Source organism: Panthera tigris, chromosome A1 (assembly GCF_018350195.1).
Source record: "Panthera tigris isolate Pti1 chromosome A1, P.tigris_Pti1_mat1.1, whole genome shotgun sequence".
NCBI lineage: Eukaryota > Metazoa > Chordata > Mammalia > Carnivora > Felidae > Panthera > Panthera tigris.
Window position 1 is genome coordinate 87,477,124 of NC_056660.1, and position 25,401 is coordinate 87,502,524.

Sequence of the window (25,401 nt, forward strand, 5' to 3'; positions counted from 1 at the left end):
GCCTCCACAATGGCCTCCCAGAGCTGGCCTCTCTCTGGGGCACCTGGCAGCTCCTTCCTTGAGGGCCATTCAGCTCTGTGGCCACAATGAATTCCGCCATTTCTCAGCCCCGTGGAGGGCAAGGGGGAGAGGGGGCTTTCTATTTCCATCAAAGACAAGTGGTGAGGGCCTGGGGGCTGAGACAATTTTCTTGCAGCAGAAATGGAGGAAGGGTGGAGGCAGAAGGGGCAGACGGGAGGGGGCAGGAGAGCAGAGGGCAGAGAAGGGAGTGTGGACATGGGCAGGAGACATGGGGGTCATGGGGGAGTGGATGTGGGCAGTGGATGGAAGTGGACACAAGGAGGGGACATGGGGAGAGGATGTGGGACGGGACGTGGGAGACATAGGTATAAGTGGACATTTTATAGGAGAGGTGCCAGGACACAGGCTTTCAAGAAAGCAAGGGGGTACAGGTGAGGATGGGGCTCCCTGGGGCTAAAGCCCAGAAGCCAGGGGCTTGTGTGGTTCTTGGGTCCCTGCTCCCTGGGCACTGGGGGGCCTGATCTCCCCTGGAGAGAGCTCTGCTGTCATCCCAGACCCCTGGCAGGTATTCTCGGCACCCTGCAGACCCCTCCACAGGCTGGGGTGTCCTCAGGAGTCCTGGCCAGGCCCTGCACCACTTCTCAGTGTCCTCACTTGTGACCAGAGCCGCCATTCACCAGATAAGGGTTGGATTCAAGTCCTCCCTCCATGTGCGAACACTTAGAATGCCCCTAGAAAGCACTGTAAACATGCCCCTTTTCTCCAGCTCAGGTAACACCTCCTCTGGGAAGCCCACCCAACCACTCAGCACTTCCTTCTGTAGCACCAACTGTGTGCTTGGCACTGCCCCAGTGTCTTCCCTGCTTGCGTGCTGTGTGGGCATCTGCTGTGTGTGACGGGGGACCCACGGTGTACTGAGAGCACCCTGCAGTGCCTGGTGCTTGTCCTGGGACAGTGATGGTGGGGATGGAGTCAGGAAACGTGGAGAAGCTGTGGGGGCCTGGGCAGAGGGTGAAGGAGGAAATGGAGCTGAAGACCATGAGGACGGAGCCACTTTCAGACTGCAGGGAGCAGGGAGCAGTGAGGACAAGGTGCACAGGCAGGTCTCATGGGCAGGAAAGCCTGTGTGTAGCGGCAGTCCAAAGGGGTGGGGAGTGGATAAGTCCCAAGGAGAGGGCCGGGGAGGAGGTGGTGGTAATGCAGGGCAGAGCAGTGGGGAATGGGTGCAGGGGCCAAGGACCCTCAGAGGCCACCCTGCCTGAGGAGTTTGCAGGCATGTCTGAGCATAACTGGTGGGTTGTGGGTTTGCCCTGAAATGATGTAACCTGATGTATGCACATGTCTGAAAGGGATAGAGCTCGTGGCCAGGGAGGGTGATGCTGCATCCCAGAGGAATGACAGCTTACCCCAGGGATCTCCCAGGCAGGTCCATGTATCGCGGGGGGCAGTGGGGGCAGTGATGCTGTGTCCCAGCAGAATGACAGCTTACCCCAGGGGTCTACCAGGCAGGTCCATGTATCGCTGGGGGTGGGGGGGCATGGAAATGGGCCAGGATCCTTGGATCACATGGGTGCTCCCAAGGCATCCTCACTTCCTCTCTGCCTGCCCCCTTAAACCCACCATCCCCAACTTGTCCCAGGAGGGGACTCCCTCCCAGGCTTCCAGGCCCTGGAGCTCTGTGCAGATCAGGCACATCCAACTCCTTGCTCTCCACAGTGAAAGGCAGACCCAACCGAGCCATGAGCTGACAGATTTTTAAAACTTCTTGATAATAGATCACTATGTGATTTTTGTCACACATAACTCAGGAAGAATTCAGAGAATCGAGAGATGCATCATAGCAAAACTCTCCTGTGTTACCTATTCTTTTGTGTTAATGAGGAACCTCACACCTGGATCTTTAACATTTAAGAACAGGTTGCCCAGTGGTGAAAGACGGAAAGCTGCCCCTGAGATCAGGAGGAAATCGGGGTGCTCATTCTGCTCACTGCCGCCCCACATTGTTCCGGAGGCTCCAGCCAGGGCTAGGAGCAAGAAAAAGAAATAAAGCGTATCCAGATTGGGGGCAGGAAGGAAAACTGTTCCTGTTACTAAATGGTATGGAAACCCTATGGAATGCATAACACCTCTATCAGAACGGATAGACCATCAACAATGTTACAGAACATGAGGTTGATGTTGGAAACCAATCATCCCTTTCCATGCACAGCCACAAATAACCCAAAGGTGAAATTAAGAAAACGTTTCCACTTACAACAGCATCAAAAAGAGTAAAATACTTTGGAATGAATGAAACAGAATAACTGTAAGGTTTGTGCACTGAAAACTGCCCCATGTCTCTGAAAGAAACTGAAGGAGACCTAAGTATATGGAGAGACATTCCATGTTCATGGATTGGGTGGCTTAACATCAAAATGGCAATACTCCCCAGAGCGATCTGCAGAGTCAACCCAATCCTTAAAAATTCGAGGTGTTTTCTTTTTCTTTTTTGCAGAAATTGACAAGCTGATCCTGAAATCCATACAGAATGATAAGGGGTCCTGGATAATTGAGCAGTCTTGAAAAAGCAGAGCAAAGTTGGTGGACTCACACTGCTTTCTAACCGTATGACAGAACCAGCAGAGAACAGACATGTAGAGTATGGGGTAGAATAGAGGCCAGAAGTCAACCTACATTTCCTTCTCCGACCTTCTGGTGGGGTCTGACCCAGCCTCACACTGCCTTCCTCCACCACCCAGGGGGTAGCTTCTCCAGGTAGGTCAGGCTCCTCTCTTCTTCCTGACATTCTTTCTCACCTGGGCAGCTGGAACCATCCAGGGGGTGTCTAGGGACCTGCTGGACATGCCTTCTCAGGCCACAACACCCCTGGCCACAGGACACCATAGGACCTGTGTGGGTGGCAACCACACCACACATGTGTGCTTACACACGCACACACACATACATGTACATACTCATGCACACATAGGCACACCCACCCACCACACATGCCCCCACATGGCTGATGCGCCACAGCGTCCTGTGACCCTGACTCCTCCCACACATGGCAGCAGCTGTCCCTATGGGGATGACCGTGTAATTACCCCAACCAGCAGTTCTGTGAAGTCAGCTGAGTGGCAATTAGTCTCCCATTTTATAGACAGGGACGCTGACACTCCAGGAAGCCAGCTGACTCACCAGTCAAGGTCACATGGTGTGATCCCCCTCCCCTACATGGCCCCTGGGCATGGCCACAGCCACTTGAAGTCATGGAGCCTCAGGCCCTTGAACAAATGCCATCCAGCACAACCAACCCTCCATGAATGTTGGGTTGCACTCTCAGGAAACCGTTCAGCTCTCCATGCACACCAGTGGTCCCAGGGCCCAAATGTCTCTTGTCCTGCCTTCCTCGGCGTACCAGAGACAGCTGCACTGGTGGATGTTCTCCCTAGGGGACCTCAACATGCCACTGAGGGATGGGGTCTGTGCCCCCTATCTTAGAACCCAGGTGGGCCTTTGTAACTGTCTTTGACAACAGAATGTAGTGCTGCATGGCCTCTGAGGCCAGTTCTCAAAAGGTGGTATGGAGTCACATCAGCAAAATGGCAGAGTGAGAAGCTCCCAGGGCCCAACCCTCCAGAGAAACATGGAAAAAAGTGGAGCAAAAACTGTCAGAGCCAATGTCATCAGAGCCCTGAAAAGGGGTTCAAGGTTGTTAGCAACCAGGCAAATGCTGACTCCAGGAAAAGGTATCTCTGAAAAGGTTACACAGCCTGCCACCCTCAGCAAAGAGAGGTCTTAAGATGGCCAAATGCACTGATCCCACATAGGTGGATGGTTCCAGAGGGAGGAGAGTAGATGTTCTCTGGAAGAATTTGTCTGATTTGACCTGTCTGGGGGTTCCCTGAAAAACTGATGCCCACCTCAGAACTCTCTTGGGATGTAACAGTGGTTAAGCAGGGGGTATTCCTGGAAAACACTGAAAATGAAATGAACAAGCTGCTGCCTGTGAAGCAAAAACTTATAGTTGGGGCCAACAATAGACATACTGATCGCCTGGGGGGAAAGGTGGGGGAGAGCTGCTTTGGGGAGTGAAGGGTTTGCAAATCTCCTGTGGACCAGGAGACCTAAAGCCCACGTGCAAACCAAGGGCAGAATGCATACTCAAGAGAGACCTTCAGCTCCCACCTGTGCTGATCTGCTCAGTGCAGGCAGGAAGCGAAGGCTAAGGCAGAGCAGTGAGCAGACTAGCTGAGGTTGAAGGCCTGCACAACACAGCCAATCTGCAGAGACCAGAGGAGTATTCTTTCTTCGCTTTGTTTCCCTTTTTATTTCCTCCAAGGCAAAGGAAATTTTTGCCAAACCACAAGCTAAAGAAGAGTCGGTAATGAAACAAGCTAGTACAACCCACAATAAGCACACTGAACTCTGTGGAGGGGAAATAATTTGATCTCCTGAGTGACCATTTATGAAAATCACAAGGTACAGATTCCAACAAAAAGTTACAAGGCATGCAAAGATACAAGGAAGTACAGGTCCTTCATAGGAAAAAGGAAGTTAACAGAGGGTATCTCAAGGAAGCACAAATATTGGATATAGTGGACAAAGACTCTGAATCAACTATCCTAAGTCTGCTCAAAAGGATAAAAGAAACCAGGAGAACACGGTCTCAACAAAGACAGAATTTCAGTAAATAGAGAGAAATTACAAAAGCAATGAAATAGAAATTGTGGGGCTGACAAGCATGATAACTGAAACAGAATATTTGCTAGAGGTTTTCAACAGCACAGCTGAGCAGGCAAAAGAAAGAATCAGTGGCCCTGAAGATAATTCAATTGCAATTATGCAGTCTGAGGAACAGAATGAGATAAGAATGAAGAAAAATGAACAGACCCGTGGGACACCATCAAATGTAGCAACAAACACCACATTGTGGGAGTCCCAAGAGAGGACAGAGAGAAAGGGGCAGAAAGAATATTTGAAAAAACAATGGCCAAAATGTTTCAAATTTGATAAAGAACTTGAATCAATATATCCAGGAAGTTCAACAAATTTCAACTTGGATAAACATAGAGATCCACACTGATACATATTTTAATTAGCTATCAAAAGACAGGGAAAAAGAAAATCTTTAAGCAGCAAGAGAGAAGCATCTCATTGTGTACAAAGAGTCCTCCATGAGATTAATAACCAATTTCTCATCAGAAATCAGAGTCAGAAGGCAGTGGGATGATATATTTAAGGTACTGAAGGAAAACAGTGTCAACCAAGAATTCTACATCTGGCAAGACTATTCTTCAAAAATGAAAGATTAACCTAGATGAAATGGATACATTCTTAGACACACACAAATACCAGAACTGACTCAAGAAGAAATAGAACATCTGAACAGACCTAAATAACAAGTAATAAGATCAAATCAATAATTTAAAACATCCCAAAAAAGCAAAGCTTCGCTTGTGGACTCTATCAATTAAAGAAGAATCAATCAACACCAATCCTTCTCAAGCTCTTACAAAAAATAGAAGAGGAGGGAACACTTCCTAACTCATTCTCTGAGGCCAGTGTTGCCCTAATACCAAAGCCAGACAAAGACACTACAGGGAAAGAGAACTACAGACCAATGCCCCTTGTACATATTGATGCAGAAATCTTCAACAAAATACTTGCAAACCAAATCCTCCAGCATGTTAAAGGGATTATTGACCATGACCAATGGGGATTTATCCCAAGAATGCAAGGGTGCTTCAGTGTAGAAAAATCAACCAATAATAACACATCACACTAAGAGAATGAAGGAACAAAACCGCATGGGCATCTTAATTGGAGCAGAAAAAGCATTTGATATAATCCAACACCCTTTCATGATATGAAAACTCAACAGATGAGGAATGGAAGTGAATTTCCTCAACCTGATAAGGGGAAGTTATGGAAAATCCACAGCTAACCTCTTACTCGATGGTGAAAGACTTAAGTGCTTCTCCCTAAGATCAGGAATGAGACAAGCTTGCCCGCTGTCGTCACTGCTACATGACATAGTGTGGCAGTGCTGGACAGAGCAATTAGGCAAGAAGAAGAAATCAAAGGTATACAAATCAGACAGAAAGAAGTAAAACTGTCACCATTAATAAGTGATATAATCCTATATATAGAAAATCCTAGGGGTGCCTGGGTGGCTCAGTCGGTTAAGCGTCCAACCTCAGCTCAGGTCATGATCTTGTGGTCCATGGGTTTGAGCCTTGGGTTGGGCTCTGTGCTAACAGCTCAGAGCCTGGATTCTGCTTTGGATTCTGTGTCTCACACTTTCTCTCTCTCTCTCTCTCTCAAAAATAAACATTAAAAAATTAAAAAAAAGAGAAAATCTAAGGAACCTACAAAAAACCTCTCAGAGCTACAAGACAAATGAAGCAAAGTTGCAAGATATAGGATCAAAACACAAAAATTAGTTATATTTCTATATAGTAGCAATGAACAATCCAAAAAGGAAATTAAGAGAATAATTCCAATTACAATTACATCAAAAATAAAATACTTAGGAATGCATTAATGAGGGAGGTACAAGACTTGTGCACCAAAAACTACAAATTGTTGCTGGAAGAAACCAAGGAAGACCTAAATACACAGGAAGGCATCCCATGTTCATGGATCAGAAGGCTTAACATGGTTAGGATGACAATACTCTCCCAAATAATCTCCAGACTGAATGTATTGCCCATCAAAATCCCCAAAACCTTTTTCACAGACATGGAAAAGCTAATCCTAAAATTCATATGGAATTGCAAGGCACCCAATTGCCAAAACAATTTTGTAAAAGAGAAACAGACTGGATGATTTATACTTCCTGACTTCAAAACACACCACAAAGGTAAATCCATGAAAATAGTGTGGAACTAGCAAAAGGGGAGTCGTATAGACCAAAGGAATGGAACTGAGAGTCCAGAAATAAATCCACACATCCGTGGTCAATTGATTTTTGATGGGGGGCCAAGACCATTCAATGGGGAAAAAAATAATCTGTTCAACAACTGATGGGGCTGGAGTAACTGGATTTCCACATGCAAAAGAATAAAGCTGGACCCCTACCTCACACCACACACAAACATTTACTCATTATAGATCAAAGATTAAATATAAGAGATGAAACTATAAAACTCTTAGAAGAAAATACAGATGTAAATGTTTGTAACCTTAGATTAGGCAATACTTACTTTGATATGACATTTCAATAGATAAGTTGGACTTCACCAAAATTTAAAACTATTGTGCATTACAGGACATGGTTACAACAATGAAAGGACAACCTATACAACTGGGAAAAGATTTGCAGATCATAGATCTGATAAGAATACATTGTCTAGAATATATAAAGAGCTCTGAGAACCCAACAACAAAAAGACAAGCACTCCAATTAAAAATTGGGCAAAGAACTTGAATAGGAATTCCCCAAAGAAGACATACCGATGACCCACAAGCCCATGAAAAGATGCTCAACATCATTAGGCATTGGGGACACGCAAAGAAAAACCACAATGAGATACCACTTTGCACCCACTGGGATGGCTGAAGGGAAGACACAGAATAACAAGGGTGGTAAGGATGTGGAACTGGAACCCTCATGCACTGCTGGTGGGAACGTGAGATGGTGCAGCCCCTGTGGAAAACTGTGGTGTTTCCCCCAGAACTTACACAGAACAATTCCACGCCTGAGAATACATGCAAAAGATTCAAAAACAGGTATTTAAACAGATACTTGTACAAAAATGTTCACAGCAGCTCTGTTCACAAGAGCCAAAAGGTAGAAATCACCCAAATGTGCATCAGTGACCAATGCATAATAAAATGCGGTCTATCTGCACAGAGAGCTATTACTCACCCCTAACAAGGCCTAAAGTGCTGACACACGCAGTGTGGACGAATCTTGAAAACATTATGCTGAGGGAAAGGCACCTCTCTCCCTCCCCAATTGTCTGTGGGGCCCAGCCACCATATTGCAGAGGCCACTTTTGGGTGTTGTTGCTGAGCATAGCCTCAGCTGCCAGACGTGTCCCAGACCAGGGACCAGCTGAGATGCAGCACTGTTGACCTCTGATTTGCAGGTGTCAGGACATATGGCACATGGTTATTACTGCATAAACCACTATGTTTGGTGAAAATTTGCTCTTCCCCAAAAGTTAACCAACACCCAACCCTCATCTTCTTCTCCTTCCTGGACCCAGGACCCAGGATAACTCCTTCAGTGTGCCTCTGTGGCCCCCAACCCCTCCTCCCCTCCCTATGTTTTATTGTTTTAATACAAATTTTGTTATTTTCTCTCCAAGACCCCCCTGAAGTCCTGGCTCCTGTGGGAAGCCTGCGATGGTTAATCTCGTCCTCCCGAGACCATACAATTTGCTCTTGGGGAAGGGGAAGCAGGAGGGATCTCTGCATTACCCTACTCCTTTTGGAGCTGCAGGAGCCCCCTAAGAGGCTGAGGTCTGCAGGGCACTGCCCACCCACTGGAGGCGCCGCTCCTATGCTGAGCACAGGGGAGACACTGAGGCGGGTCAGGGCAGAGCAGCTCCTGGCACTGAAGGGGAGCTGCAAGGACATACCACGTCCACCTGAAGGCCGAGATGGGGGCCCGCGTACCTTTGTCCAGCACGGGGCCGAAGATGGCCAGGCTGTTGTTGACGGTGGTGCAGTTCCAGCGGCGGCCGCGGAACTGGTGCTGGCACTCCTGAATGCTTATCTTGATGCCCTCCGCCACGCTGGGCATGATCTCCACGTAGTTCCGGCAGAACCGCAGCTGCTTGGGCACCAGGCCCGGGATGCTGGCACACAGGATGGGCTGAGTGCCCAGGGATGAGTACTGGGGCCCGATGGCCAGGGACCTGGGGAGGAGGGGAGGAGGCCTGGTCAGTGGTGCAGCCGCCCTGCCCGCGCTCCTCAGTGCGCACACGGCCATTCTGCATGAAGGAAGCGCGTCTGCACCCTGTACTGGATGGTACCAAACATCGTCCAGACGTGCATGAGGCGCGGTGGGAAAGCAACCAAGGAAACGGAGAGTGCAAGCCTGCCTGGTGCTCTGCACAAGTATAGGGGCTGTTCTGTCAGGGTGGGGGTAGCAGGGCAGCGGAGCTTTGGAAATGTGGGGAGCACAGTGTACGGCCAGTCAACCCCAGGGGGCTGCCCAGAGGAGGGGGTGCCGGCGGCCAGACAGGGCACAGCAGCGGCTGATCCATGGGGTGAAAATCACCCTGCACTCACACCCGCGTGACAGCCGCTCTTGGCTATTTACCCAACAGACAGAAGGCCATGTGCCCTCCATGCCACGTGCCCACAGACATTCATGGCGCTGTGTGATTAGGATGGAGCCACTCGAGTCTGCACCCACAGGGCGCAAGGGTGAACAGCTGCTGTTCACTCCCTCTCGGAAATGCAGCCCAGCGCACTTCTGACAGGTAGCAGGTGCCAAGGGGACACCTGGCTCGGCCAGTTTGTGCCTGCACCTCCGACTGTGGCTGTGGCCATGAGCAGTCGTAGATGAGGACATAAACCAGGGCTGCGGTTCCTCCTGAATTCCTGTGGGAGTACCCCCCTGAGCGGAGGTGCAGAGGGAATGTCTCGGGGATGGTTCCCACTCACCGCGCACCTATGAAATTTAAGTTAAGTTGAACAACAAAAGAGAGAGAATTTTGGCTTTCCAGTCCCACCAGCTGCACACAGCTGTGGCTACCGAGCTGGACGGTCAGATAAGGGACATTTTGGTCCCTGTGGAAAGTTCTATCAGACAGCACTGGCCTGGGGCGATGGAAGTGCTCTGTGTTGGTTACACACGCGTTTATGTCTCGAGGCTGACTAAACCATGTCTGTTTTACTGTATGGACTTGCATCTTGATTTCAAAGAAAGAACTGTCAGGTCCTTTTGGGGGCAGAGCAGAAAGAACTTCTACAATTGTATGGGTGACAAGTTGAAACACCTGCCCGGACCCGTGGGGGACGCTGGATCCCACCACCTGTGGACACGTCGGCCCAGTCCTGTGGGGAACACTGGATCCCACCACCTGTATACTCCTCGGCCCAGTGCCCCAGGCGACCCTGCTGCCTGTTCACGGTCTCCCACGTGCTCTCCACTCCCACCTCGGGAGCCCATCTCTCTGCTTCCTCTGGGCTGCTGGGTATGCTGCGTCCCATGCCTGGAATGAAGATCTAGAGCAGCCCCTGGCCTGGCAGGGAGGCCCCTGCTTATCTGGTAATTTACTCTGGTGGGCTCCCGGCGGGAAGGTCTGACTCTCCTTTGTTTGGAGGGGGAGACGCCTCAGCTGAATCCCCAGAGGCTCTTCTTGTTTGCGTCGGGGGGTACGGGGGGACCCAGCACCCAGAGAGAAGGCAGGTGGGAGGCTTCTGTATGTCTGAGCCGTCCACATCCCTGCATGATGAGACCGATGTTCCAGATGTCCTACGTGGAGTCTAACCCGGTTCCAACCAGCTGTGGTGAGAGCCATAGGAAGCAGGGACTCACTGTCAGAGAAACAATCCTCCCCCCTGGAAACACTCTGGAAATACACAGCAGATCCCCCTGCCCGCCTCCCGCCCATCCTTCCCTCCTTTTCCCAAACCTTCAAGGCCTCCTTGCCAGTAGGCACGAGCCCAGCCCTCCAGAACCTGAGGCTGCCTCCTGGCTGCAGAGAGAAGCTTCCTCAGTGCTGTCCAGCCGGATCCAGATCTGTCTGCTCTCCCCACACAGCCTGTGGGCCTTGTGCAGTCACACTGGCCTCCCTGCCTCCAGCAGGCCCTCCACTGCCCCTGTGTGGGTCACCCTCCTGGGCTCCCTGTGCAGCACCTCTGCCTCATTTAGGAAGGAGCTGGGGAGCAGGCCACTGGCCCTGGAAGTCCCACCTCGACTTGTGCTCCCCTGGCCAACTCCCGACAGCGTGTGCTCCCCCACATTCCTGGGTGGACCACCACATTCACCCTGTCTTCACCTCCCCTCCTCCTCCCCAAGAACATCTCCTGAGAACTAAAACCTATCTTTCTGCAGCCAGATGCCTGAGCCAAGCCTCCCTGCTACAGGCAGCAGGTCCTGTGTCCCTGATCTTCCATGCCCTCAGTGTCTTGGGTCCCTTCCACTTTCGAGCCCCAGTATCTGACCGCCCTCCCTTGGCGTGCTCCCCACTGGTCCTGTCTGTCCTCACGCTAGTGCCTTGATGAGCAAACCGGCCAGGACCCCGTGTCAGACACTGCAGGCCACACCACTCTCGAGTATGTCTGTGTCCCTGGCCTGGCCTGGGATGGTGGGGCCGGGCCATTGCTTGTGGGGAATGGGGCAGCAGGGCTGGCTCGTTCCCTCGCTCGTTCCTTCATTACACACAGACCCTACTGAGTGCCAGTTGCCCGGCCATCTTTCTTCCACATCCACCCCACAGTCCTGAGAACCTCAAAGTTTCCAGAAAGCCCAACCATCTGCCTCACCCCTGTGTGGTCTTTCTTCCCCAGAAAGTGTCCTGTGATCTGGGCCTGGCTCTCCATCACCCCGGCCTGCACGGACATCTGGGAAGGGAGACCAGAGGCAGGGGCCACTCCCATGGGGACCCCTGCGCCGACCTGGGCCAAGAGCATCCCAGGGAGCTGGCAGAGCAGGTGGGCGGTGGGATGGGAGGAGAGCTCGGCTCGTGGGCTGACTGGTGGCATGCAGGCCAACGTCAGTGTTCTCTGCCCTCAGGGAAGGACCCTCAGCCTGTGGGTGCAAGCAAGGCCTCTAGGCTGACAAGATGGGCCTGGCCAGGCTGGAGCACAGGAACCAGGCGGAGAGGCCAGGGGGCGCAGGGGGGCGGTGTGGGGAGAGACAGGTGGCATCTGTCCTGTGTACCCTCCACTACTCAAGCTTGCACAGAGAATCTGTAAATACAGGGCGAACTCCCCCAGCCTGTGCTCCTTCAGAACATTGCCACCAGCACTGCATGTCCAGGCCACTCCTGCCGGGTCCTATGCCTCCCACCCACCCACCATGCTGCCCCTGTCCTAGCCCCAGGGACCCCAGCCTGGGTCAGTGCGTGTGCCACGCAAGGGTGGCTCTGCCCACACCTGCCTAATGTCAGGTGTCTGCCTCCACTGTGAGGTATGTCTTGAAGTGAACCCTCCTCGTGTTCCCACCGTCCACACGCATGCAGCACCCCCCGGGAGAGGCCACATGCCCCTCCCCCTCTGCACCACCAGATGTCAGCAGGAACTGTTGAGGTGACACCCACCCTAATGAGTGGAGAGACCCAGGGGGAGGGTTCCGGAGAAGCAAGTAACCAGGCCTTGTGAGGACACAGCTGGAAATAACACAGGGTGGGACCTGGGTGGGGGTGGTGGGGTACTCTTTCAGGATCCTTCTTCAGCCTCTACGGTCCTCCCATACAGGAGTCCACCTCTGTCTCCCTCTGGGGGAGGCCTGGCTGGTCACCCATGAGGCTCCTTTCTGCCTCCGACCGAGATAGGACTGCTGTGGCTGGTCCTGGAGGCCACACCGGGCCAGGGAGGTGACCGTGGGAGCCAGGCTGATGATTTTCTATCCATGCACCTTGGAGCATCCAGGAGCCCAGGAGAGGTGCCTTGGGGACCAGTTGGTGGGCAAGGCTGGGGACCAACTGTCCCAGTTTCCCCAGGACTGTAAGCTCAGCTGGTCACCCCCAGTGAGGTTGCCCTTGCCCCTGCACTCCATGAACCAGGATGCCTCACTGATGCAGGACCACACAGGCCGTGATTTCACACAGATGTGGACCTCTCGCTACTGATGAGCCGGCCCGCGTGCTCGGGGTCAAAATGAAAATGTGAGATGAACAGATGGGTGCGTGGAGGCAGTGGTCAGTGGCGGAATAGCCAGGCAGAATAGCCCGGGGCTGTGGGCACACAGATGTTCCCGCAACCATTCCAACCGTGGGCCGTTCTCCACAGGCAACACTTGGAAGGTCTGACATCACGGTCTGGTGCGGGGCTTTCCGATGGGGGCTGGCTTCCTCCAGCTTGTCCTCTGTGGTCACAGCCTTGCTTCAGTGAGGAGGGGTGGGGAGGGTCTGCCAGGAGGAAACCTACTCACTCCATTTCTCTCTTCTTTACTTGGAGACTTGGGACGCGCGGAAAAGAAAGGCACCCTTTAGTTCAGACATACTCCATCAGGCCTGTGGTGCTGGCCTCCTGGCCAGATGCCAGAGCCAGGACTCATGACGAGCGGAAGCTGGGAGGGAGACAGAGAGCCCAGAGCCTGCCCCCCCCCCCTCCCCCAGGACCCCTCAGCTCCCAGGTCAGAGCCTGCCTTCCATCAGGCTTCCCTTATGCCCCCCAGGCCATGCCTTGGGGAGAGCAGAGCCGGGACTTCCCAGCTCACAGCTTCTGGCAGCAGCCTGGTTCCGGGGTGCTGAGTCAGCTCCTGCCCCCCCACCCCCCTTCCAGGGCAGGCCCCAGCTCGCCACATCCTGGAGCCAGGCATCAAGGCCAGGGTGCCAGCCCAGATGCTGCTCCAGCTGTTCCAAACCTCTGCCCCACCCCCACCCCCAAGCCCTGTCTGGGTTCGTCTCACACCCACGCCGGACCCCATGCCCAATGCCCCTTGGACTGCTTCCAGAAAGTTTCCTCTGCCCCAGAGGTGGCCAGGGGAGGGTGGAGAGCTGGGAGCTGCCGGTCCCACACAGAAGGGGGCTGGCATTGTGGGTGAGAAGCGGTCAGGGGGGCTTGGCGGGACACTGGATTGTGGCTTGGCCTCGAAGGCAAAACCCAGTCATTAAAAAAAATCACATTAAAAATTTAGCTGGTGTTCACGAACCTTAGTGTGGTGATCATTTCATAATATATACATGTATCACATCATCATGTTGTACACCTTAACCTCACACAGTGTTATCTGTCAGTTATGTCTCCATAAAGGTAGGGAGAACATCCACAGTGGATGTGCACTATCCCCCCATACCCTCGGATCCAAATTCCTCATATACAGGGAAGGTAGATGTCCTCCATCCATCAACACTTGGGAAATCGCAATCTCTAAGTCCCTCCTCCCACACCCTCCTGGGAGGAAGCGGGGCACTTGGGGTGAGGCCAGGGGCAGAACAGGAGGGCAGGGAGAGGCTCCGAGCCATGCAGTGGCTGCCTCCAGGGGATGGTGATGTACTGGCCTGTCCGAGGGCCTTGCCAGGGACTGGAGGCAGCACTGAGAGCTAGAGGGCACCACCATCCCCGTGCCCTTTGTTCCCCCAAGTTCTCTGAGCACAATAAAATGCAAGGGCACTGAATGCACTCTGAACTCCTGAGTCATATCCCGGAGGAAAGGACATCCTGGAAAGGTGGTGATGTCAGCCTGCGCTGGCTGATAGTAAGGCACCGGTGGTCACCCTGTGATGAGAGCGATGCGAGCATGAAGGATGGGTAGGGGCAGGCTCTCGGTGGTGCTGTCAGTGCCGGGGTGGGTAGGGGTGGGACAGATGGATGAAGATCTCCATGGTGCTGTCAGTGCAGGGGTGAGTTCGGGTGGACTCTCCGTGGTGCTGTTGACCAAGCAGAGGAGCCAGAAACGGGACTGAGTCACAGCACAGGGTAAGCAAGCGAGCCCACCCAGTGGTTGATCAATGCCTGGGCTGTCATATCTGCTTTCTCCTGGTGACATTGGCTCCCAGGCCCATCACTGCTGCCCTTCGTCAGAGGCAAGTCTGGTTGCTGTTCACGGTGGGTGCAAATACCGATATCATTTCCCCGTCCCGGGGGTCCCACACCCCGAGCTTCCAGGAGGGGCTGCGTGGCTGTGCACCCTGGGAAGGAGGCACTCCCTCCAGGCCCAGACACTGAGGGGCCCCCAGAGGCCCCACCCCGCTGCCATGCCATCGGGACCGTGACCATAGCCAGGATGCCAGGCCACACTTACAGACGTAAATCAGGATCACCTATCTCACACGTGCTTTCAAAGCATAGCCTCTGTCCAGGAGGAGAGGTCAGAGATGTTGGGGCATCCAGAGCAGCCGCTGGCTCTGTGCCAGGAGCCCACGTCCCTGGACCAGAGAGGCACCCCCGCCTCTCAGGAGCTAGAACGATCTGGCTGGCAGTCGCCAGCACGTGGGGACTGGGTCCCCCGAGCCCAAGGACCCACACGTGACAGTGGGCGAGGTCAGGAGCTCACTCTCCCCCAGACGAGCTAGCACTGTGAGTGAGGCTCCAGAGACCACAGTGGGGACCACAAATGAGCCACCCAGACGTGCCACCTGCTGAGTGCCACTGTGTCCCGTTTGAAGCTGTGGAGTCTGGCCACTTGTAAGTGGCAAAGGGGGCCTACTGTCTGCTACCTGTCCCCACAAGCTGCTCACACCCAGGGGACAGAACTTCCCCAAGCAGTCGAAGGCCCTCATCACCTGGGCACCTTGGCCTTTGTGAGTCTCTCCTGCCCCTTCCTATCTCCCCATAGGCCCCACTGGCACCATCATGTCACCTGTGTGGCCTTGCACTTGGCTGGCCCAGTGCGTGACTCCCTGTGACCCTCGCAACCTTGTGGATGGCACCCTGGGACCTCCTGGACCGGGAATCTCGGCCCAGATGAAGACACCTGTGTGGCATCCATGTGTTAATATGACTGGATGGCTCCTAAGGGCCCCTTTCTCCCCATACTCCGATGCCCTTAAAATGCATTGAACTCCAGGCTTGCAGAATAGCATTTAGGGACCAGAGTCTCAGGCAGTGTAGGCTGCCCCAAGGAACACCATGGACCAGGGGGCTTACACAAAACACATGTATCCCTCACAGGTCTGAGGCTGGACCTCCAACATCCAGGTGTTAGCACATTCGGGGTCTGTGGGGACCCCCTTCCTGGGCTCCTTGAGATGGTGGTGGGGACAGAGAGAGCCCTGGGCTCTTGTTCTCCTTATGAGGACACGAAGCCCATCACAGGTCCCCCTTCCTAACACTGTCACCTGGGCTCATGCATGAATCTGGGGGGTGGGTGTGAACATGGGTCTGTGACAAGTCAGATATATGTCGCAACACACAGCCAGCACTAAAGACCCTCAGCACCACTAGTCTCTGGGGCCCCACTCAGCCCCGTGTCCCCTGCAGGATGGTCACAGAAGGGTGACGTGACTGGCAGCCTGTGCCTGCCCCCAGCCAGCTGCGTTAGGACCCACTGTGCCTCAGTTTCCCCTGCTGACACGCAGGTATGCAGCTGTCTCTCCTGATGTCGGCACAGGGGCCACCCAGCTCCAGGTCCCAAGGAGGCGAACCCGGGGTCTCTGTCCCGCACTGTGAGGGGGCCCAGGACCTGGCCTCACAACCCTCAGGCACCATGCTGAGCTGTCACTGGGTGTCGGGGCTTTGGGTTAAACCCTCATCTTGCCCTCGGCCTCACAGCTGTTACAGGTGTGTAAATGGCTCCAGACAGGGACGGGAGGGGTGGGGGTGCAGCCGGCCGTCCCTCACTTACACCTCTGTCCCTCTGTCTGGGTCACAGTGAGGCCCTGACCCTACTACTTCCTTCACCCTGCACCTGGTGCCGTGATTCAGCCTGTGAGGAATGAGAGCACTTCTCCACAGTGCAGGGAGCTGTCCCAGAAGGTGCCCACACCCGGCTGCCTGGTCGGTTGTCACACCCGATACCCCGAAGGCCCCTCAAACCCAGAGTGCCCTGACCCTGAGACACGGTCCTCCTCCTCTGAGCCTCTCCCCGGAGTCCCAGCCCTGAGAGACTTTCTGCAGGGCCGTCCACACGGCCGAGGGGCCAATGTCCAGGAGCAGGTGGCGGTGGCCCCGCCTTGGACCTGGGACAGGGTCCCTGAGCTGCAGACCACATGTGGCGGAGAGGCCGGCTCAGGCAGAGCAGACACGGCGCCCCCACAATCCTGGGAGATGTGTGAGGCATTCAAGTGGAAGGTGGCCCACTAGGGAGTGTTCCAGGGTCCGGGGAACACACGGTTGCTTAACAGTTTAGTGATAGCTTGTTTCTCAGGAACCGGGGGATGTCACCTTCAACCCAGAGCGCACATGCGTGCGGCCTGGAAAGCGGCCCCTGGACTCCAGTCTCAGCCTGTGGCTGGGGCCACGTGAGCCGCGCCTGCCGCCCGCCAGCGTTAATGGTTTTCTCCCTCCCGGGAGGGCAGCGCTGTGGAAGTCTGGGCGCCTTGCCAGGCCATCCTGCTCAGGGTGGAGCGGAGGCGCTGGCTGTAACACGCAGGGGAGGGATGGGCTGATGGCCGTCACCCGCGGGCTTATATCGCGATGGTGCAGTGGGGGTGGAGGGCACAGAAGCAGCTCTGGGCAGAGGAGCCCCACTCGCCCCACAGACGCAGGAGGCACCTGTGCACTGTCCCTGCAGGTCTTGTGGGGCGGCAGCCTCTTAGGTGTCTGTGAACCTGGCTGGGTTTCCTCCTGCAGTAAATCTCAGCAGGCACGGGGTGCCTGTGGGCTGTGGGCTCCGCTCCATCCTCGCCTGTGGCCCTGTGTGCTCCGGGGTGAGCAGAGACTTTGTGAAGTTCCCAAGGACTGTGGGACAACATCTGCCTGAGGCTCCAGAAGGGGCTCTGAGCAGTGGGGTGGCATGTCCATCTGCACCTTCTTGAGGAAGCGCTCTGTGGCCCCCGCCCTGCTGGCCCCCTTCTCCGGGCCCCGCAGAAGCCGGCAACGTCTTCTCTTGTCCTTCGAGGACACAGAGCTGCACATGGGCCCCGGGGGAGCAAGGAGGTCGGGGGCCCACACTCTCCCTGTGGGTCTCTGCCCAGGAGGGCTCTGGCTGGTCCCATGGCTCTCTGTCTTGGGGACAAGGTGTGAGGTCTCGCTGAGCCCTGAGGGCTCCCTAGAAGATGAAAGGGGTCTGTCCTGTCTGTATGGAGCTGTCTGGGAGCCATAGGGGCCACGGGCTCCTCCAAGGGCATTCTCTCTGCACCCTCCATGCACTGGGGACCACTGCGAGACCCCCACCTGCCTCCACGCTCCTGCCCTCTTCTGCCTAGAAGACCCCTGTGGGAGTTTGTGCAACTTGGGCACTGGGAGGGCCCGTGGGGGGTTGCTGCAGGACCCTGGTCCGTGCTGGGTCCCCTCCCTGCCTGCAGCCCCCCCCCCCCCCCAGCCCCGCCGGCTGAGCCGGGATTACTGACACATACTTTGAACAAGTCCTGGCAGGCGGGCAGAGACTCCTGTGCCCACGGCCATGCATTTGCCCGCTTCCCTGGGCGGCTGCAGCACGTTTTGTTGGGGAAGGAATGCAGAGGCACCAAAGCGTGAGACACCTCCAGGGTGTCACCTGGGGAGGCTGTGAGGGAGACCGAGGCAGCGCTGCCCAGTATGCTGTGGGGATCCGGCCCCAGAGCTGGGAAGTCAGCCAGGAGGTGTACTGGGAGGAGCCCAGCTGAGGGGCTTCTGTTTTTCACGGGAAAGATCCATCATTCACTCTGGAGGGGGGGTGTCAGGTCTCCGGGGCCGGCGGGCTCTGCCTTCCTGGGCCTCCACTCCTGCTCCCCATGAAGTGTAGCTCACCACCTCCCAGCACCGTGTGGGCACGACTGTCACCTTCAGCAAGCCCATCTGGAGCCACTCCGCCTCTGGAGACTTCTGAGCCCTTCACCCTGGCTTGGAAGGAGCAGACGCAAACTCTCGAATGTGGACAGTGCTGGGTGGCTGACTGTGGAGGGACGCTGGTCCACAGGCAGGATCCCCCACCCAGGCCTGCCGGGCAATGTAGAAGGTGCTCCCTGACCTAACAACTTGGGTTTGGGGTTTTTCAAGTGTCCAACCCACTATTACAAAGTGCATAGAAATGCTGCATGAGAACAGTACATAATACAAAACCCAACAGGTCACAACAGCCAGGACATCCCCAAGCGTCCCCTGTCTTCCATTTCTGTTCTTATTTCTTCAAGGACAACGTCCCAGGATGGGCCCCGGGGGCCACTTGCAGCGTGACTGCTCCTTTCATTGAGGCTCCTGTCCTGGGCCACGCCCGCCGGCCCCTGGGGGCTGGAGATCTGTACCCGGGAGCTGGGAGGGAAGCACAGCTTTACAGCTTTTCTCTAACTAAGACCATTTCCTCCATCTCCTCCCCCATTGTATTGCCTGCCACAAAGGATTCTAGCAGGTTTATGCAAATAAAACAGAAAATCGTCTTCTAAAACAGCGAGCCCAGTGAGACACAGGGGACACCCTGGCTGGGAGAGACAGTCTTGAGTGTGTGGGCGGTCAAGTCGGGGGAGCCCCAGGTGGGGGTGCAGATGTGGACCTGGTGGTTCTGACCATGCGTGTTTTACCTGTGGCCATTTCTCACGTGGCCCCTTGATATAAGGATGGCCACTGGTGGGCTCCCTGCACCCTGAGATCCTACAACACCAGAGGAGTGACCTGGTGTCTGGATTCCTCTGATCTTATGACCTCACTACTGTCCTCACCAGCCTCAGGGCTAAAGAAAGAGGCAGAGAAAGAGGGAGAGAGACAGAGACAGGGAGAGACAGAGAGGCAGAGATAGGGAGAGACAGAGAGACAGAGACAGGGAAAGATAGAGAGACACAGAGAGACAGAGACAACAAGAGACAGAGAGAGATAGAAACTAGGAGAGACAGAGACAGCGAGAGACAGAGAGATAGAGATAGGGAGAGATAGGGAGAGACAGAGACAGGGAGAGACAGAGAGACAGAGAGAGACAGAGACAGATACACAGCAGCAGGCAGACTAGAGAAGTGAGCGGCAGGGGTGCCCTGGGGAGGGGCGCAGGGGTGCAGAGTCACCAGAGGCAAGGCAGCTCAGGGAAGGCTTGTGTGTGGGCCCTGCTGTCTGAGCAGGTGAGCCCTCAGGTCCCGAGTCATCTGACACAGGCCACCCCTCACCCTGGTGGCTCACCCCTGGGGCCATAGTGGCGCCTCCAGAATGCTCCTGGCTGGCTACCCTCTCTGACCTCAAGTGCACCTGCACCCCACAAACACAGAGGAGACCCATGTGGGGGCCCGAGGGGCGGCACGGGACAGGGCATGCAGAAGAAGCTCTGGGAGGTGGGCAGGCTTGTTTCTGAGTTGGCCTTCCAGGTGGCAAGCAAGGCGTAGGGGCCAGATACTAGCTTTTAGCTGGGAGTCCCCTGCCAGGAAATCTGTGTGGGGGCAGTGGTTAGGGACGGTGAGACGATTCTGGTGTGGGGGGAGAACCAGGGAGCACTGCAGTGGGAGCACGTCCCAGGCCACAGATCTGACCCGGGTGGCTTCACAGGGGAATGTCCTGGGTCAGCCCGGGTGGCATTTGCTCCCAGCACAGAGGCTGTGGAACGCAGGGTCTGACTCAGATGGGTGAGGCTTTTTGTGTTGATGAAGACAAGGCAGCTAGCTGCTGGCTACCGGGGCTGTCACTGCAGGGCAGTGAGGGAGTGAGGTGGACGGCAGAGGGCAGGCTGGCCAGAACGGGCAGGACATGGCGGGAATGGGGCAGAACAGCCTGGTGGGGGCAGTGGGGGGCCTGGCCTCTGCTAGGGGCCCAGGTTAGGCCCAGGGGGCTTACAAGATGCTTGCAGCCCAGACTCAGGGACACAGGAGGAAGGGGCCCAGAGCACAGCACAGAGCTCTGGTGCCTACAGAGTACTGTTCTCCATGTTCCGCGCATCCTGTGTTTGCTTAGTTCTAATTCCGAGACACTCCTGTCTGCTCAGAGGAGTGGTGCAGCCCTGTCACCTCTCTGGTTCCTTCCCTGGGAGCCCCCCCCCCATCTGTCACAGGATCGCATAAGGAGCCCACAAGGCACACTCTCAATGTTCAGGTCGTGGGACTGTGACCGGGTCTGGGCTCCCCAGGGACCTGCCCCTGGCACCGAGGGTGAGGGCTGGGTGAGGGGCGCTTCCGCCCCGCGCTGGGGAGCGGTGGCTTTGGGATTCCCTGCAGGGCGGCGGCCAGCTCCTCCACCCTCCCACCAGGAGCCACACCAACTTCAAAAGCCTAATTACTCCCGATTTGGGCTGTTTCCTCAGCGTCCCCGCAGGTGAGAAAGCCCCCGTTACTTTCACTTTTATATGCAAGGTGTGGGGAGAAGGGGGGTTGCGGTAGCTTCGCTGGGGGAGGGAGGGAGAAACGGAACAACCAATTAGGGGAGGCTGAGCGTGAAGGTGAGAAGTTATAAAGAGAGGGTCCCTCAGCCGCACTGGGGGGAGGGAGGGCTGGGGAGAGGAGGGGCCACGGTGGGAAAGTCCTCCAGGTAGGGCGTGCAGACAGGAAAGCTTTCCCCAGCTAGAAAACCCTGAGTCTCTCCCTGGGAGCCGTCCTTCCGGTCTACTTGGCCTGGGAGCCTGTGGGGGTACGGCTCCTTCCCCTGCGGCTGGCCGGGGCAGAGAGGACGCAGGAGGGTAAATCCGCTGTCCCCAGGGAGCCCTGAGACTGTGTCCACCACAGACGCTTCTCCTCAAGAAGCAGAATCCCCAAGCGTGAGAATCCCATCAGGAACAGAGTTGGGGTTCCGGGGCACCCTTCTCTCTGGGGCCAAGGGCTGCTCCAGAATCTTGCTGGGGTGGATTGCCCAGAGGAAGGGCCTCTTCCGGCTGACCTGGGAAGCGCAGGGTGCGGAGCATGTGCGGGTGCGCTCACATGGAACACATGTGGCCGGGGTGGAAAGGGGGGCATACCTGTGTTGGGGGGGGGTGGTAAGGCCAGGGAGCCTCAGGGCCAACAGGACAAAGATCCCGAGGTGTGGGGTAGCCAGGAGGCTGGTGACAGGGCCCTTCCTTTCGGGAGGAGCGCGGGGGCGAAGGGCGCTTCCTCCTGCGCCCAGGAATGCGGCGGCGGGTTCTAATTAGAAGCCTGCGCTGGAGCGGGCGGCCTCGGGGCTCTCTCGGACGTGCCCCCCAGCCCCCCGCGGCCGGCGAGGCGGGCGTCAGGGTCCCCGAGGCCGCAGCCCACGCTCCAAGGCCACAGGGCGCTGCAGGTGCGGCGCGCGCCGGTGAGGGACGCCCCGGGTCCCCGAAGAGCGGCCCAGCAGCCTCTCCCAGGTCCCTGGACTGGCCCGGGCCTCCCCTCCCACCCCGCCCCGCCTGGCTGCGCCTGGACCCGCGTTCCCAGCCAGGCGCCCCTGCTCCTGAACCATCTCGAAGAGAAAAATTATTATCGGATTAGATGTACTTCGGCTCGCTTGGTTCCCCCCACCCCTTCCCCTCGGCGTAATTATTATAATTCCAGGCAAGCCGTCGGAGAAGGTTCCTGTGTGTGTGTGTGTGTGTGTGTGTGTGTGTGTGCGCGCGCGCGTACCCGCCCGCCCGCAAGCATGGGTGTGGGGAACCTTCTCTGGAACCCCGGGTCTTCTGGTTTCATGCCCCTACTTGTGACCCTCAAATCTTGGGCTTCTCAGAGCGCAACGCCGCATACTGCCTCCCTCCCCCCTTTCCCTACCGCCGGCGACCCTCCCGGTGGGGGCTCTGCCAAATCAGATCCCGAAGGGATGGTAACACTGATCCTCCCCCCCCCCCCCCCCACACCATATCTGTGCAGTAGACACTCGGGACCTTTCCTTTGGTTCGTCTACATTTCCATCGTCAGATTGAGGAAGGTCTAACTGAAATGTGCCTCCGACGGGAGGACCATGCAGAGAGAGCCCCAGCGGCCCCTCTTTCCTTCCCCGTTCAGACAGGGGCTCACGAAGAAACCCCTCGGGTCGTGCCCCCCGCATCCCCCGAGCCTGAGAGGCCAAGGCTGGTGCTGGCCCCAGGGTCCTGGCCCGCCACTCCGGGCAGGTCCCGCTGTCTTTACGTAACTGCGCTGCTGCCCCAAGCTGTTGGGTCTCGTCTCACCGACTTTGTTTGAAGGTGTGCGTGCGCGTAAGACCGGGTCCGTAAGGAACGTGTCCTTGTCCCCCGCGCTGCGCCCAGCTCGCCCGCCCAGCTGCTTCGGCTTCGCGCTGCCTGGCTGTTGGTGCCATCTGCGCAGACAGTGTTCCCGCCTCTCCCCAGCCACTGCGCCCTTTCCGACGCCGGGGGCCCCTCTAGGCCCGGGACACCACTGTCCCCGGAAGCTCCGACACCCGCGTCCCAGCCCTGGCCCGAACAGGTCGAAAGTGGCCGCCAAGGAAAACAACCCGCCAGTGCCCCGTGGAGCCGCAGGGGCAGGGCGCGGGCTCCGGGCCACCGCGGGGCCCTGCCCGAGGGGACGGCGGCGGCTTGGGGCCGCTCACTCACCACCAGATCGGGTAACTGCCCAGCGCCTGCTTCAGGCCGTAGAGGAATAAGAAGTATACGAGCAGGGCCATCGCCGGGCGGGAGAGCGCGGAGGGCCGGGAGTCCGCCCCGAGAGCACGGGCGCCGGGGCGGGCCGGGCTCTGGGAGCTGGCGGGCGGCGGTGCTGGGCCCTCCTGCGGCCGCGAGGTGCGCGGGGTGCGCGGGTGTGCGCCGGTGCGCGGGCTCCGAGGGCGGCGCTGCGCCAGGTGGGCCGGCGGCCGGGCGGCGGACCGGGGCCCGGGGCGGCGCGGGCCGGCGGGGGCGGGGCAGCGCCGCGGGGGGCGCCCGCCGGGGCCCGGGCTAGGGCCGGGGCGGGGCGGGCAAGGGGCGGGCGGGGCCCTGGAGCTGGGGCGGCGGCGGCCCCTCCCGTGGCCGCGGGGTGCGCAAGGCGCGCGGGGCGCGCCAGCTCCCAGGGCCGCGCTGTGCCAGATGGGCCTCTGGTCGGGCGGCCGGCGGGGGCTCAGGATGGTGGTCCACAGGCGCCCCTCCCAGCCCCAGGGTCGTGCCTGCCCGGGACTCCAGGGCCGCGCTGCGGTGTGGAGCCCTGTGCGCCCTGCGCTCTCCGTGTGACGCACGGTCCGGCTCTCGCTCCTGCTCCTGCTCTGTAGTGCGCTCTGTCTCTCGCTCTCCAAGTGGCGGGTCTGCTCTTCCTTTCTTCCATCTCCTCGCCAGGGGGGTCTCTTCGTCCGAGGCCAGTCCCTGGAGCCGCTCCCCGCTGGTCCGCTGGGAACCGAGCTGACCGCGCAGCTCGGCTGCGGAGACCCGCGGTGATGAAGGCGGCCTGCCCTGGGGACAGTGGCTGGGTGGGCGGCCAGGGCACGGGCCCCTGTCTGAAGGTCAGCACTGGGACACGGGCTGTCTGGAGCGTAGGTGTTGACGCCTCCACTTTGTTCTCCGCACCCCACCAGGAAAGAAGACGTCCAGTCCCGGGCGCTTCCTAGCGAGGGCAGGCAGTGCAGCGGGGCATCTCTCGCCCTGGGACCTCCAACCTCTGGGGCGGCCCAGAGCTCCTAGTCTTCCCCAGAAGGGATTTCTGACGACCTAGGTAAGCTTTATGAATTAGCTGATGGGGAAAGGGCAGACCAGAGAGTAAAGAGACCTATCCGAAGTCTCCAGGAGCAGCTAGCCAGTACCCACCGGATAGTCCACTGCAAAGCCCTCCTTGCATATTCTGGGGTATGCCAGAAGGACACCAGGGAACTTTTATTTGGGAGGGGAAGACCCGGTTCCATGTCTCCCCAGCTTCCCCTGGGGAAGCTGGTAACAGGTGAGAGGGCCTGTGCCTGCCAAGCGCCCTGTGGGAGACCTGTAAGTCCCTATGATAGGAATTCATGTCACTGCTGTGGAGTTTAGGGGAGCAACCTGCAGGTAGAAATCCCAACTCCGGGCTCTTTGATGTCTCTTTTCTTGTGGGTCACCTGCTTCTCCCATGAGTCCTCTCCAGCCATGCCTCACCACCTGGCCTGCAGTGTGGGGGGCCCCATGGAGAGACCGTGGGGTGTGCATGTGGCCTTTTCTCTGGGCAGAGGTGCCTTAGCGTCCCTCCAGGTGCCCCAATGAGAAACAGAGGCAGGCCAAGCCCACTGCTTGCTGCCCCCACCCACCTTGGTTTCCACATCTGGGAAAAGAGTCAGCCCCAGGGGTGGGTCACCTGGGTGATGGGTCAGGAGTCTTTTCCCATGTATGGAGCGAGAGCCCTTCTCTTTCAAGGAAACTTTCCTGCACACTGCCTTTGGGATCCAGTTAAGTCTATGCATGCCCGGACCCTCTACTGCACCCCTCCCCTCACCTCCAGTCACCACAAGCCCCCCACCTGCGGAGGCAAGGAGGAAGATTCTGGAATGAAGTAGGGTGGGTGGGAGGGGAGCTGGCTCACCCGCCTCTGGACTTCCCCTCTGTCTCAGTGAAAATCCCACCCAATTATCGCATTACCGGGGGCCTGGGCTGTGGGAGTGGGGTGGGGGCCCCGCCGAGGCAGCTCCTGCTCCCCCTCGCAGCTGTGGGGCCAGGGGATTAGAGTCCTAATGGGGGGGGCCCAGAGGCTGCTGGCTCTGCACACACAGAGGGGATGGAGCTGGTGGACACAGTCTTCTCATCTGCCAGGCCCCTCTGGGCTCCCTTGGCCACTGGTTTCTCCCTCCTTTGCCTCTTCCCTCTGCTGTGCAGGTGAGTGCAGGGGAGAGTGAGCTGGGCAGCCCTTTCTGATGCAGGGGGAGAGAGTGGGGGAGTTCCTCCGAGGATGTGCATCT

General features: G+C 57.0%; 1 protein-coding gene across 1 annotated transcript in view; it reads right to left on the reverse strand.

Moving 5' to 3' along the window:
* WNT3A (Wnt family member 3A) overlaps positions 1–23,215 on the reverse strand; it is a 40,960-nt gene extending 17,745 nt beyond the window's left edge. Inside the window, exons 1-2 of the mRNA XM_042958576.1 lie at positions 23,114–23,215; positions 8,629–8,870 (exon numbers count right to left, since the gene is read on the reverse strand). Coding sequence (XP_042814510.1) covers positions 8,629–8,870; positions 23,114–23,184 — 313 coding nt within the window. The 5' untranslated portion in view covers positions 23,185–23,215. The remainder of the gene's footprint in view (positions 1–8,628; positions 8,871–23,113) is intronic.
* Between the last annotated feature and the right edge of the window lie 2,186 nt (positions 23,216–25,401).